At 44.7% G+C, this 14,521-nt stretch overlaps 1 protein-coding gene across 2 annotated transcripts in view; it reads left to right on the top strand.

The window, feature by feature from the left end:
- Positions 1 to 14,315, top strand: part of FRMPD4 (FERM and PDZ domain containing 4) — a 187,434-nt gene extending 173,119 nt beyond the window's left edge. Inside the window, exons 12-16 of one of the 2 annotated variants that reach the window (XM_061136494.1) lie at positions 305 to 487; positions 3,114 to 3,252; positions 8,234 to 9,301; positions 9,661 to 10,953; positions 12,431 to 14,315. In XM_061136494.1, coding sequence (XP_060992477.1) covers positions 305 to 487; positions 3,114 to 3,252; positions 8,234 to 9,301; positions 9,661 to 10,953; positions 12,431 to 13,755 — 4,008 coding nt within the window. In that variant the 3' untranslated portion in view covers positions 13,756 to 14,315. Of the gene's footprint in view, positions 1 to 304; positions 488 to 3,113; positions 3,253 to 8,233; positions 9,302 to 9,660; positions 10,954 to 12,425 lie in introns of both variants that reach the window. The other variant, XM_061136495.1, reaches the window with a different exon arrangement.
- Positions 14,316 to 14,521: the final 206 nt, after the last annotated feature.

Below are 14,521 nucleotides of genomic sequence, written 5' to 3'. Positions count from 1 at the left end.
ATATCTGGTTCTTCTAATTGGGTGATTTAGTACAATATAAACCGGGAATACTTTCTAAAGAAAATGTAATCTTAGAAAAATGTCTCTCATGTTCAACTACGCCTGGTGCTTCAGAGCATTTTCATTTTTATTTAATTTATTTATTTGTTTTGGCCACATCATGAAAAATGCAGAATCTTAGTTCCCCAACCAGGGATGGAACCTGGACCACGGGCAGTGAAAGCATGGGGTCTTAACCACTGGACCACCAGGGAATTGCCAGAGGTCTAGTATTTTTTAAGTTTTGTGGACGCGTCTTTCTCAGCAGGCGGAAAAGCGCTCGGAAGTGACCCTCTTGGTGGGACCCCGCTATGGCATAAGCCACGTCATAAACACCAAAACCAACCTGGTGGCTCTTTTAGCTGACTTCAGCCATGTCAACAGGATCGAGATGTTTACTGAAGAGGAGAGCTTGGTGAGGGTGGAGCTCCATGTGCTGGATGTGAAGGTAAGTCTTTCAGATATTGACATGTGACCTTGCTTCCTGATAGTGCTTCTGATATTTACATAGCAAGCAAAATTTCAACCTGTGCAGCCCAGTCCAGTTCAGTCACTCAGTCGTGTCCGACTCTTTGCGACCCCATGAATCGCAGCACACCAGGCCTCCCTGTCCATCACCAACTCCTGGAGTTTATCCAAAGTAATGTCCATCGAGTTGGTGATGCCATCCAGCCATCTCATCCTCTGTCGTCCCCTTCTCCTCCTGCCCCCAGTCCCTCCCAGCATCAGGGTCTTTTCCAATGAGTCAGCTCTTTGTATGAGGTGGCCAAAGTATTAGAGTTTCAGCTTCAGCCTCAGTCCTTCCAATGAACACCCAGGACTGATCTCTTTTAGGATGGACTGGTTGGATCTCCTTGAAGTCCAAGGGACTCTCAAGAGTCTTCTCCAGCACCACAGTACAAAAGAATCAATTTTGATGCTCAGCTTTCCTCACAGTCCACTCTCACATCCATACATGACCACTGGAAAAACCATAGCCTTGACTAGACGGACCTTTGTTGGCAAAGTAATGTCTTCTGCTTCTGTTAGGTCCGTACCATTTCTGTCCTTTATCAAGCCCATCTTTGCATGAAATGTTCCCTTGGTATCTCTAATTTTCTTGAAGAGATCTCTAGTCTTTCCCATTCTGTTGTTTTCCTCTATTTGTTTGCATTGATCACTGAGGAAGGCATCAGTGGTGAAATGGGTAAAGAAAAAATCCACTCAACTCAGGCACGAGGGCTCCAGTCCTCACTAGATGGCTCTGTGGTTAGGGGACAAGTCCCTCTCTTTCTCTGAGCTCCATCTCTTCAGCTCTATATGAGAAAGCAAATGAGTTTGTGTCTAAGGTCCCGTCTGGCTCCAGAGTGATGGGGAGTGGGGGAAATGTTTCCCTACTTACTTTCTAGAATACGTGATTTTTATGTAGAGAGTCAGGGAGAGTCTTCCCAACTTTGTTTAGATTCCCCATTCCCTTTTTGATGTAGCATCCATATGTGCTTATTCTTTTGGAAAGACTGAGTATTTCAGTCAATCTGTCTTTTCATGCTGTAGCAATTAGTGGTGGCCAAACATCTGGCCCCTTGAATATCATGGCCATTTGACTGGAAACAGCCATCTGAGATTGTCCTTAGAGGGCAGACATTTCCTCCCCAAACAGAAGCTGACAGCAAGCAATCCAGGTCCCCTGTCCCCGCCGTCTTGTCCCAGTCATAGATGAGTCATTGGATTTTGGCAGCATTAATGTATGTAATGTTTCTGTAGAGAAAAGGTCCAATGAGTCTGCAGAGGAAACAGGTTGAACCTCAGAACACAGAAGTTGTGCTCTGAGAATGGGGGAAGGACCCACTCCCAGCTTCACACCCCCCACAGTTTTGTGGAAGGGGCAGATTAAGAGTAGAGGATAATGTGGAAATGGGCTTCTACACAATGGAAGGGACGCATCAAGGGAGAGCGTGGAGCTCAGGCACGCCGGAGATGGCCCATGGTGTTTCATGGGCTTAATCCAGGGCACTGCACTTGACTTCATGGCAATGAATGTCCAAGAGTAGACTTGGCACACCTATTCTGGTCCATGACCAAAGATGCTAAGAGCAATATAGCCTGTCATGTGAAAGGGGCAGAAGAACGGGTGTATTGGGTGCAGTCATCACACATGTGATAACGGGGATAATCTGTCTCAAACAGAAGGAGGTGACAAGACCCTGTGGATGGTTTCCTGTTTATATAAAAGAATTGCGGGGCTGCTTGGAGGGAGACTGCCATTGAAATGGAAGCAAAAAGCAGCAAGTCGAGTTGATCAGGGACTTGGGGCGGAAGTTAGGTTTCATCACTCAAGGCCATCATCCTGGCCAGTGCCCTACCCCTGGCAGTGAAAGCAAGGGACCTGTCATCTCGCTGTTTCTGTGCCTCTCCAGTTGTCTGCTTTTTTCTTGCTCCCTTATTTTCCTCTCACTTCCTCTCTCTTTCAACAAGAACACATCAGCATATCCACCCTTCCTTTCTCAACGAGGATAGTTGCTTCCCTGTATGCCCAAGATCCTCATCCAATTATGTTTCTAGAAAGTTGGGGCAAGGCCTTTTCTCAACTCCCATGTCTGTTTTCCCCTCCTGTGAATTTGCAATTTCTTTTAGAAGTATCCTTATCCTGGATCTCTTCAACACTTTTCATTCAGTCTTAACAGTAATTTCCACTTGATTTTTACTTTAATTCAACACAAATTTTCACCATGAACCCAAACTTAGTCTTCCTGTGATTTTTTTTTCAGATGGTGAATTCATATCTGGTAACTGATTCCTTATCTGTGACTTTTTAAAAGAATAACGATTTGAAACAAAACCAGTGTTATTTGTTTTAACCCAATATGACTTGGAAAAGACTCCAAATGTCTAGGCTTTCAAAATGGTGTCACCTGAACATTTTTCAGTCAGGCTTTCCGTTATACCTGACCTTTCCCTCATTTGTGTTTCTCCAGTGAAACAGTCACTCCAAAAGTTCGTTTGTTCACATTTCATAAGCACAAATGTCACTGTTGTCACTTGAGGGAGGTTATTAAAGGGAGATGGTTTTAACCAAAGCGTTCTCTTCTGTGTAGCCCATCACGCTCCTGATGGAGTCTTCGGACGCCATGAACCTGGCCTGCTTAACAGCTGGATACTACCGTCTGCTTGTGGATTCCAGGAGGTCAATATTTAACATGGCCAACAAGAAAAACGCAGGGACCCAGGACACAGGTATTCTCTTCCCAAACTCACGAGGCACCGACCTCCCTTCCCCATGCCAACTGACAACAGTAATAAGGATGTTTCCTTTTAAGGAGAGATGAGCAGATTTAATTATTATAGACATACAGGCTAATATAGGAAGAGGAAGAAGTAAAAAAGATTCCATATTTTGAGACTGGACAATGTATTGCTGGTATAAACTAGGGGTAAATTAGCACTGCAGAAGCAAATCTAGCATGACAAACCAATCTGGTACAATGCTGTTGTTATGGTTTGAATTATTAAAAAGAATGATCTAAGATATGTTGACCGAACCTGTTTACTTTAAAGTGATTAATATTTCAAAAAATAATAAAATAAGGATATTTCTTGAAAAATTAAAAAGTATACGCATAAAAGCATCTAATGTCCAAATTTAACACAAAAGCCTCCAAATACTTCTGATATGTTCTAATATTTTTTTTAATGAAAATGTTGATTTTTTTTTTTAAATCACATTTTACATGGGGTTTCCCTTGTGGCTCAGCTGATAAAGAATCTGCCTGCAATGCGGGAGGCCTGGGTTTGATCCCTGGGTTGGGAAGATCCCCTGGAGTAGGGAATGACTACCCACTCCAGTATTCTGGCCTGGAGAATTCCATGGACTGTATAGTCCATGGGGTCGCAAAGAGTCAAACACAACTGAGCGACTTTCACTTTCTTTTTCACATGTCACTTGGCAAATATTGGGTACCTACCTCCAAAGCAGTGATTTAATTATTGCGAAGGGTGTAGGTCTCAGCCTTTATGTCTGATTTTTAACTGCCTCATTCTCTCAGAACTCAGTCAGGGTGCAGAGAATTTAGGATGGAATGCCCAGTAGTTGTGAGCCTCCAACTTTATAAGCAGCTGATCCCTCATTAAGGCGCCCTACATCCAGACGCCAAGTGCCTCCTCCCACGTCAGACTCATGTTCAGGGTTCTGGGAACTCTGTCTTGGGAAGACATGGAAATTGTCCAACCCTTGGACTTGGGGCTCTAGAAGGGACCCTGGACATCATATTAGCTTTTTCGCAGAAGCATCGAAATGGCAAAGATCAAATACTTCATCTCAGCCCTTTGACACAAAGAAAGCCCCAAAAGTGCAGATATCGGGGGTGGTAGCTGTTAAACTGAGAATTTCTTTGAGGGTAGATGGTTTTCATTTATTCTAGAACTGTTTTTTGAAGTTTATTTTATTGGAGTATAGTCGATTTACAGTGTGTGTTAATTTCCCCTGTATAGCAAAGTTATTCAGTTATACATATGTGTGTGTGTGTGTGTGTGTGTGTGTGTGTGTGTGTGTGTATACATTCTTTTCACATTCTTTTCCATTATGGTTTATCCCATAATATTGAATATAGTTCCCTGTGCTGTACAGTGGGATCTTATTGTTTTTCCATTCTATATAAAATAGTTTGCAGATTTTTCTTCAGTGTTTGAACTTTTTCCTCCATCTATAGTGGACAGTCGGTAAATATGGCTGATGGACAGAGCCTACCATGCAAGTCAGAGATACTGACCTGTGAAAAATGTATAATCAGAGGCTCCATAATTAGAGTTTATTTTAAAAGAAAAGGAAATTCTGGAGAGCAAATTCCATTGTCAGTTTTTGAAAGAAAATGGAAGAGAAAAGAAGGGAAGGGAAATCTACTTTTAAACTTATCAGGAAATAAAAATTATTATTCCCTGAAAATATAGTAATATGCAGCTGGGCATACATACAGATAGGCTGGTACACAGTTTATTGTGACAGCTTGTTGAGTGGTAACAGTTACAGTCAAAGGGTAAAGGAAAACCAGAGAGTTGAACAAGGCATGCTGGAAGGCAACTGGGACTTGCAGCTAGATTTCATCCCAACCCACCTTGAAGTGTCTGTTTGATTAAAAATACATTGAATCAAAGAGGAGGTGGATGTGTTTGCTGGGTTCAGTGGTGAATGTCTGTATGACCACATGTTTTCTTTGAGCGAGGAGATTTAGAGCAATTGAACTGCGACTTTTGAAATTACGAAGAGCAGTTCCGCAATTTAACATATTCCTTTTGCACTGGAAAATCTTAAAATCCTAAAGTGTATTGTTAAAATCAAACCTTTTCCCCATGGACGGTTAAGATTGTATGGGTGCAAGAGGAAAGCCAAAGCTACCATTCTACAAATGATTACAGTAACAGGGGCCTCAGTTCTGTCCAATGTATAGCGACTCACAATGTGTTGTTGAATAAAGTTTCATGAGGCAAAAACTTAGTTCCAAAAAGTATCATCACCATGGGGAAATAATGGAGCTTCAACCTTTCGGTCATTTCTCTTGGTTCGACAGTGAGCCTGAGGGTGAGGGCACATGTTCCAAACAGCACACACAAGCCTGCACGTGTGCATATGCATGTTTAATAAGAGAGGACGAGCGAGAGAGATGGCACACTCCAACAAAAAGCTAACTGGTTGGCCCAAGCAGAGCTGCAGCTCGGAGCGCAGCCTCCTCTAATGACTGAAAAGCCTCCCTTCTCTTCAGAAATTCCCCCAAAGGTCTCCTGAGACTCAAAAACTGTAGCGTCTGAAGTCTGTTAAGACCAGCTCATCTGTAGGACACATCCTTCTGTGTCTCCCAGATCATTCCAGAAGCCAAATCAGTACACCCTTCTGGAAGAAAGCCGAGAGAGTGCGTGTTTTCGTTTTGTCTCAAACTGATCAGAGAACTTCATCAAGACCTCTAGCTAGGAACAGTCAACCCCTCTTTCTTCTTCATGGTCTTGAAAATTAACCCTTCAAGTACTTTCAAAATCCCTGAACCTATGTAGTTAAGCATCTCTGGGCCTTAGGAAAGTCTTACTAAATTGCTTTTAGCCTGCTGACCTATTTGGTTTTCTGGTTGGTCTAAACCAGGGGTCAGCAAACCATGGCCCGTGGATCAGGTCATGTTCTTGTGAATGAAATGTTATTAAAACTCAGGCATGTACATTGTATTAAATATCTAGGGTAGCCGTAACAAATTATCACAAACTTGAGGACTTAACAGAAACTTGTTCTCTCACAGTTTGGTGGGCTAGAGGTTCAAAGTCCAAGCACTGGCAGGGCCAGGCCCCCTCAAGATATTCTAGGGTAGAATCTTGTTTTGCCTCTTCCGGCTCCAGGTGGCCATCTGCAGTCCTTATAGCTGCATGACTTCAGTGTCTGCCTTCACCTTCACTCAGCCTCCCCCTCTTCTGTGTATGGCCCAAGTGTGCCTCTGCTTTTCTCTTATAAGGACACTTTCTGTTGGAGTTAGGGTCCCACACAGATAATTCCAGGTGATCTCATCTCAAGATCCTTACTTATATCTGCAAAGACTCTTTCCAAATAAGGTCACATTCATAACCTTTGCAGGGTCACCATTCAAGTCACCACATTTGTTTGCTTATTTGTCAGCTATGACTCCTTTCATGTTACAACAGTTGAGTTGAGTAGTTGCTGAACTGAGCTGTTGACCCCACAAAACCTAAAATATTTACTCTCTGGCCCTCCCTTTACAGAAAAAAATCTGCCAACCCTTGGGTTTAACCCCAGAGCTCTCTTACATCCTTGCTCAACCACTCTCCCTCCCCTCAACAACCTGCACTAGTCACACACACACACACACACACACACACACACTCTCACACACAGAGCCAGTCATAATTCATGTCATTGTCAATAAAACAATGCTGAACCCCCAAAGGTGTATTCATTATTAGGTCACATGTAAGTATGCCTGTTGTGTAACTCAGTGTCTTCAAATTTTATCTTTACTTGGTATTCACGAAAAATATATATATTGAGTAAAATGACTTGGAACATTCTTCAACATTGAGTCCATTATATATTTGGGAGAGAGTCAAAACTTCTTCAGTAAAACTGTTTTTGTTTTTATTTTTCCTATATCTCTTGTATATCTGATATTGGCATTAATCAAACTTGGGCCAGAGGGCAATTTGAGGAAACAAATGGGAGAATATGTGGCCCTAACATTTCCTCAAAATGTCACCTCTGGAATTGACAAAGCAATATTGACACAGTGATTCACTGCCCTGTCTTGGTAAATATCAGAGCAAAATTTCCACAGCAGAATTCTCTTTTGGAAGACCCTTAAAGATCAAATAATACAATGCTGTTTAAATTAAGATTTTGCCATTTTAATTCTGGAGGAACATTAAACAAATCTTCAGGAGTTTTCATGATACAAATAAAGATGAAAATTCATCAAAGTATTAACTATGCTATGAAATAGCAGAGAGGAGTACACGACTTGTCAGTGCTCCACCTTCTACATCCTACCTGCGTGTGCATGTGTGCTTATGTGTGCTGGCACTTATACGTAAAAATATGCAAACCCACTAAGACAGGAAAAGGCTAAAGAGAAGTTTTTGTACTACCATTGCGATATGTAGTATTACAGTTTGTGTTACTATACATTATATACATGTATATTTATTATTATATTGTCATTACACTATTTCCTGAAATACGTGGTAGAAGTACGAGGATCCTTGACCTTCTCTTAACTGAATGAGGAAAAAGTCTAGCATCTCCTTATGCAAAGTGGGAAATGTTAGATTTTGCATTCCAAAGAAAAGGGCAATCTTTCCCAGTATAACAGCTCACTGGACTATCACCTTTAAGGATTTTTTAAAGGTATGTTGTATATTCACATTTATAGACATAAATAAGGTCTTTTAAATACTAGAACCAGAGATCAGATGGAATGAAGCTGTAGTGTCCTACTCTCAGATGGTATTCTATTTTATCAAGTAGCAGTTCTATTTTCTGCAGTCTCAATTCTCCTAACCAAGAAATCTTTACACCTGAAGCCTAAATCAACTACTCCCCTATTTGGAAAGCTGAACAATAACCATATTCACAAAAGTGATGCTACAAGCCATTAAGTTAAGAAACAGAGACAAAGTGTCCCAGAAATCAGCCTGCACAGTAATGTGTCTTTGCATGACTCTTTCTCTTTAGGAACTGAAAATAAAGGAAAGCACAACATGCTTGGTCCCGAGTGGAACTGTATACCCCAAATGACCACCTTCATTGGTGAAGAGGAGCAGGAAGCGCAGATAACATACATAGATGCAAAGCAGAAGGCAGTTGAGATTCCGGATGGCACCTTGTGTCCAAAAGACCACCACCGGCACTTGTATGTGGACAACAGCTATAACTCAGATGAGCTGACCCAGCAGCTGACCCAGCCGGGTGAGGCTCCGTGTGAGGCAGACTACAGAAGTCTAGCTCAGCGGTCCCTGCTGACCCTCTCAGGCCCAGAAACTCTTAAGAAAGCACAGGAGTCTCCGAGAGGAGCCAAAGTGTCCTTTATTTTTGGAGATCTCGCCTTGGATGAGGGGGTCACTGCCCCCACCCTCGGCTACGAAAGGCTATTGGACGAGAGTCCAGAACTGCTGGAGAAGCAGAGCAATCTCTACATAAGCGGTGCCAACGACATGAAGAGCCTGGGTCTCACTCCAGACGCAGAGAGCATCCAGTTCGTGGCCAATTCTGTGTACGCAAACATAGGCGACGTGAAGAACTTCGAGGCCGCCGAGGGCATAGAGGAGCCCCTGCTGCACGACATCTGTTACGCCGAGAACACGGATGACGCGGAGGACGAGGATGAGGTGAGCTGTGAGGAGGACCTCGTGGTGGGAGAGATGAACCAGCCGGCCATCCTCAACCTATCCGGCTCAAGCGATGACATCATCGACCTCACGTCCCTGCCCCCTCCCGAAGGGGACGACAATGAGGATGACTTCCTGTTGCGTTCCTTGAACATGGCCATCGCCGCGCCCCCCCCTGGCTTCAGAGATAGTTCCGACGAGGAGGACTCTCAGAGCCAAGCCGCTTCCTTCCTCGAGGACAAGGGGCCCGGTGGCACCCTGCAGAACGACGAGATCCCTGTGTCCCTCATCGACGCTGTGCCCACCAGCACCGAGGGCAAGTGTGACAAGGGCCTGGATAACACCGGCGTTTCCACGCTGGACACTCTGGAAGCTCTGTCCGTGTCAGAAGATCCGCAGACCAGTGACAATTCAGGTTCTTTCACGATTGTTACGTTTATTCACTGATAGCCATATCCTTCCATCCCTTCAAAGCCATCCGCCCTTGGAATCCTGTCGTGTGTTTCCTCATTTCACGCATGTCCCGTTTCCTAAATGTGCTGAAACTACCATCATGGGTTTTTCGTGTATGTGGTTTCCATTTTTTTTTTTTTTAAACATGTGGCACGTTTTTTCCTCCCTATTTCCGGAACAACTGTGCAATAAACTCAGAGTCCTTACTGAAAAGGGAAAAACTTGGTATTGTTTTTAATACTAATGAAACCCATGTTCTTACGTGTCTCCTAGTGCCTGTGATGCATCCATTAACCGGTTCTTGTTTTTTACGGCCTGCAGGTGTAGCCATCTTGCGGGCTTATAGTCCCGAGTCCTCCTCTGACTCGGGCAATGAGACTAACTCTTCTGAAATGACGGAGAGTTCTGAACTGGCCACGGCCCAGAAGCAGTCAGAAAACCTCTCCCGCATGTTCTTGGCCACTCATGAAGGCTACCACCCCCTGGCGGAAGAGCAGACAGAGTTCCCTGCCTCCAAAAGCCCTGCTGGGGGCTTGCCCCCAAAGGCCTCCCACAGTCTGGCCGCCCGTCCGGTGAGTGACCTGCCGCCCAAAGTTGTGCCTTCCAAGCAGATGCTTCACTCGGACCACATGGAGATGGAGCCCGAAACCATGGAGACCAAGTCAGTCACTGACTATTTTGGCAAACTGCACCTTGGACCGATGGCGTATTCCTGCACCAGCAAAAGGAAAAGCCAGCCGGCCGATGGGGAGGGGAAAGCACCCCTTAATGGGAGCGTGCCGGGGAAAAAACAGCAGGGGATCAAAACAGCCGAGGCGGAGGAGGACGCCAAAGGCGGTAAATTTGCTACTGTGTCTTCAAGGGACAGTCAACACCTCAGCACTTTTAACCTGGAGAGAACTGCCTTCCGCAAGGACAGCCAAAGATGGTACGTGGCCACTGAGGGGGTTGTGGCTGAAAAAACTGGATTGGAAGCAGCACCGGGCATCACCTTTCCCAGAGCTTCGGGTGTGGGGAGCAGGGACACCGAAGGGAAGGATGACGGGGCTCCCGAGGGAGAAGTCATCGAGGTTTCAGGACTGGGCCCGCGGGACCACTTCTTAACGGACGTCACCTGTGTGTCTTCCGCCAAAGACTTAGGTAATCCGGAGGATGCCGACCCTTCCGGCTGTGACCGTCCCGCCAAGCTCCCCGAAGCAGAGGAGGGCGTGGGCCGCCTGTGTGACTACCACTTGGCCAAGCGGATGTCGTCGTTGCAAAGTGAGGGCCATTTTTCTCTCCAGAGCTCTCAAGGCTCCTCGGTGGACGCAGGCTGCGGCACAGGCAGCAGCAGCAGCACGTGCGCCACTCCGGTGGAGTCCCCCCTCTGCCCCTCGCTGGGGAAGCACCTGATGGCCGAGGCCTCCGGGAAAGGCGTGACTTACCTTCCCTCCGAGGAGAGAGCCCCCGGGCTGCCCAACCATGGGGCCACCTTTAAGGAATTACACCCACAGACAGAAGGGATGTGTCCGCGGATGACGGTGCCTGCCCTGCACACAGCCATTAATGCCGAACCCCTGTTTGGCACTCTGAGAGACGGATGTCACCGACTCCCCAAGATTAAGGAAACCACAGGTACAGCAATGATGGATTTAGCGCTTTGCGGTACCCACCAGGAGCTCGTAAAACAAATTTACAAGCCTAAAACTAAAAATCTGGAAGAAAAGTAAAAGTTAGGGTTTTATTTAAAAAGCTGCCAAACTGCAGCCAGGTTAAGTGTCACTCATCAGTCCCCCAGTGTTTAATACATACTGACGTTTCTAGATCTGGGCAGCAGCAGAAATGGCATTTGCCCTTTAGATTCCTGCTCTGTCTTGCTTTTAGAATTTAATGGAGCAATTTTTTTTCCCCCCTGAATTCTAAATGTAGACTTTTAGCCAGGCCCAATGCGACTTTTAAGTTACAAGAATCACAAAAGGTTGATTTCCTTCTCAAGATATCGAATTTCTCATTTTGCCATTTCATTTTTAAGATGCAGGGAAGGATAATAGAGCAGGGGATCTGGGAGTTGGGAGGGATTGGGGGAGATCATTTGCCTTTCAGCAATATTTCCAGATTCCTCCCTACTCTGTAAAACTCCCCAAGATGAGTATTCTGAGGTGTCAGGCCTACTGCAGTGTCAGGAAGGTCTGGGGGTACATGATGAGCTGTTTTATTTTCCCCCAAATAATAAAATAATAAGCACAGGTAGAAACACGAACACTGCTATCTTCTGTGCTCATCCTCACCATTCGGCCACCAGGTGGTCTCCAAGATCCACTTGGCTGGCCATCATGGGGCAAACAGACGCTCTTTCACACTTTCCAATTTCAAATTATACCCTCAAATAGTGTCTTTTCCAGTAGGTCAGTAGATGTCAGTGAGACCTTGTTTTTGTTCAGTTGCTCATTTGTGTCCAACTCTGCGACCCAATGGACTGCAGCACGCCAGGCTCCTCTGTCCTCCACTGTCTCCCAGAGTTTGCTCAGATTCATGTCCATTGAGTCAGTGATGTCAGTTAATTTCCAATCGTGCCCTTTTAGGATTATCTCCTTTGTCAAAGTTCACCACTAGTTTCACCTGCCTTGGGAAACTCACCTCTGAATGTTGCTTAACTCCTCTCCCAGCTAGCATCTTTTCCTCTAAACTCATTAAAGGATACTTTGCAGTTTACAAAGAGCTTGCACCTAATTTACCCCTTGCTTCTCACAAAAATTCTATGAAGTGGAGATTGTGCTCTTCACATGACAACTTTTCTGGCACTTTCCCAGTGTCTCAGCTTCAAACCCTGTACCAGGAAAACCTCATGGGGTCCTCTTTAAAAGATTAGTATATTTAATTTGCATTAATTAAATTAGGCCACTTCTTTTAAAAAGATAGCCAATGCCAGGATTAATCTAACTCCTTAAAATGGAACTTCAAAGTCATAAATATGCTTGAATAATCTCTGTAAGAACATGTGTTCTCTCGAATATATCCTTGGGAGATCACAGACATCACATAGAGATTTAATAAAAATGACCACCCATGAGGTGCTTAATGATTCTCTGTTTTTCTGCTACCCCTAGTGTAGCTTTGACAGAGCCTGGGAAGGAGAGACGAGGAGGCATGCCTTCAGCTTGGTCTCAGTATCCTGAAGCTGATCCCACCCTGCTACCATCAAACATTCACTCGGAATCAAAGGTGCCAATTCCAAATCAAGACCCTAACGATTTCTCCCAAGCAAACCAGGCCTATGGAGAGGCTGTGAGCTGGTGGCCACTGGATCTGAGAAGGGGGAGCCTCAGGACACCCCCCAGCCACAGGGCTCTGAGACGGAGCAGCAGTATCCTCTCAGGATCTGTCAGTTTGGAGACCTTCCAGGAGAGAAGCCAGGGTGCGGTCAGCTTAAAGTGTCCAGGTATCACAGAAGCACAGGAGACCAGTTCCGAAAGGCGAGCAGAACTCCCCCTAGGGAAGAAGCTCACCAAAAGTTTTTCCCAAAGCTCGATGCACTTTAGCTCTGAGGGGAAAGTTCACAAAAGGTCCCCGGCGGCTCACAAGGACTCAAAGCTCTACAGGACATTGCCCTTGCGGAAGCTGGAAGGCAGCCATTGGAGATGCCGGGGACCTTTCAGCTACTGCTTCCTGAACCGAGGACAGGATGAAGACGGTGATGAGGACGAAGAGGAGGGAGAGGCCACCCACCAAGTCTCTTGCCTCTTTCGACCACAGGTGACTCAAGCCGTGCCAGACCCAACCAGCCCACCCCTGGCTGTTGGAATTCAGAAGCAAGGAGGAGAGCTGTCCAGAGGTTCAGTGCTGAAGGTCTGGGCCGAAGACTTGAGTGGCCCAGATGATGTGGACTTCAGCAACCTAGCTTTTGATGCCCGGATTGCAAGGATAAATGCCCTTAAGGAGAGCACATATACAATGCCCGATGGGTTCCTCGCAGCCCAAAATGATGCCAATGAGCTGCTCTGCCTTGTCAGGGCAACCAAGGGGAAGAAAGAGGAGTCACGCCCCGAAGCATATGACCTAACACTTTCTCAGTACAAGCAGTTGTTATCCATTGAGTCCAGACAGTTGGGAAGTGCCTGTCGGAAAATGGCAATGGCTGAGAAAAGCCCAGAAGAGATGCTCCTAGCTATGACTTCCAGCTTTCAAGTGCTCTGTTGCCTAACAGAAGCCTGCATGCGATTAGTTAAAGTCGTGAACTCCGAAACACAGCGGCAGGAAATAGTAGCGAAGATCGATGAAGTGGTCATAAACTACATCTGTCTCCTGAAAGCTGCTGAGGCAGCCACTGGAAAGACCACTGGTGATCCCAATGTTGGACTCTCGATGCGACATTCAACCACCATGGCCGCTCTCGTAAGCACACTAACACGTTCTCTCAAGATGCTTTTAAATAAATAAAGTATGAAAGTCACGTCATAATCTACCTTTGCAAAGCCATACATGAACTTTTATTTACTTTATGTGTACGATGAACAGACGTCTCCTTTCTTCTCTCTGTATATTTTGTTATTTTCTATGAAATAGGAGATAAAAGTCACATTGATGAAAAGTTGAAATGTACTAATCCAGATGTATTCTGTTTATATTATACATATATAGACATGTAAAAGAAATATACAAGAAAGTGGTGACATTTGGCTATTTTTCATATAGTCGAAACTCCAGGTGTGTGATGTGAAATTTTAATTTCTACTGTGTTGGAGCAAAACAATGAATCCTATCCCCTTTCCTTCCAAGCTGATACTTGGAGACCATATCATTCATATTTAGAAGTAAAAAAGAAAAGAAAAGGAAAGAAAAATCACAATGTATATAAAACAGTACTTATGTTTTAAAGCTATGATTTTTAAGCATTGGAAATAGCAAAAAGACATTTAAAATTCAAAAAGCTATTATGAATTATTAGAGAATATATATAATAAATTAATTTTTGCTCATAGTGTTTGGTTATCTGATGCTTTTTTCCAAGAATCCTACATATTTCATTTTGGCTTATGCCATTTGGGCTAGAATTGGGGTGGGAATGGATTCTATTGTGTCAACACAAATGCTCTTCATGATGTTTCTAGAATGAATGTACTTCCCAAATAGAACAACAGAGGAAACGATGGGCAGGTTTCTGGATAATACCTACTTATAGACTAATTACGGAAAGTGAAAGTAA

Source organism: Dama dama, chromosome X, assembly GCF_033118175.1.
Source record: "Dama dama isolate Ldn47 chromosome X, ASM3311817v1, whole genome shotgun sequence".
In the NCBI taxonomy this organism is placed as follows: Eukaryota; Metazoa; Chordata; class Mammalia; order Artiodactyla; family Cervidae; genus Dama; species Dama dama.
Note: the sequence above shows the minus strand (reverse complement) of the source record. Positions and strands in the feature narration are given on the sequence as shown.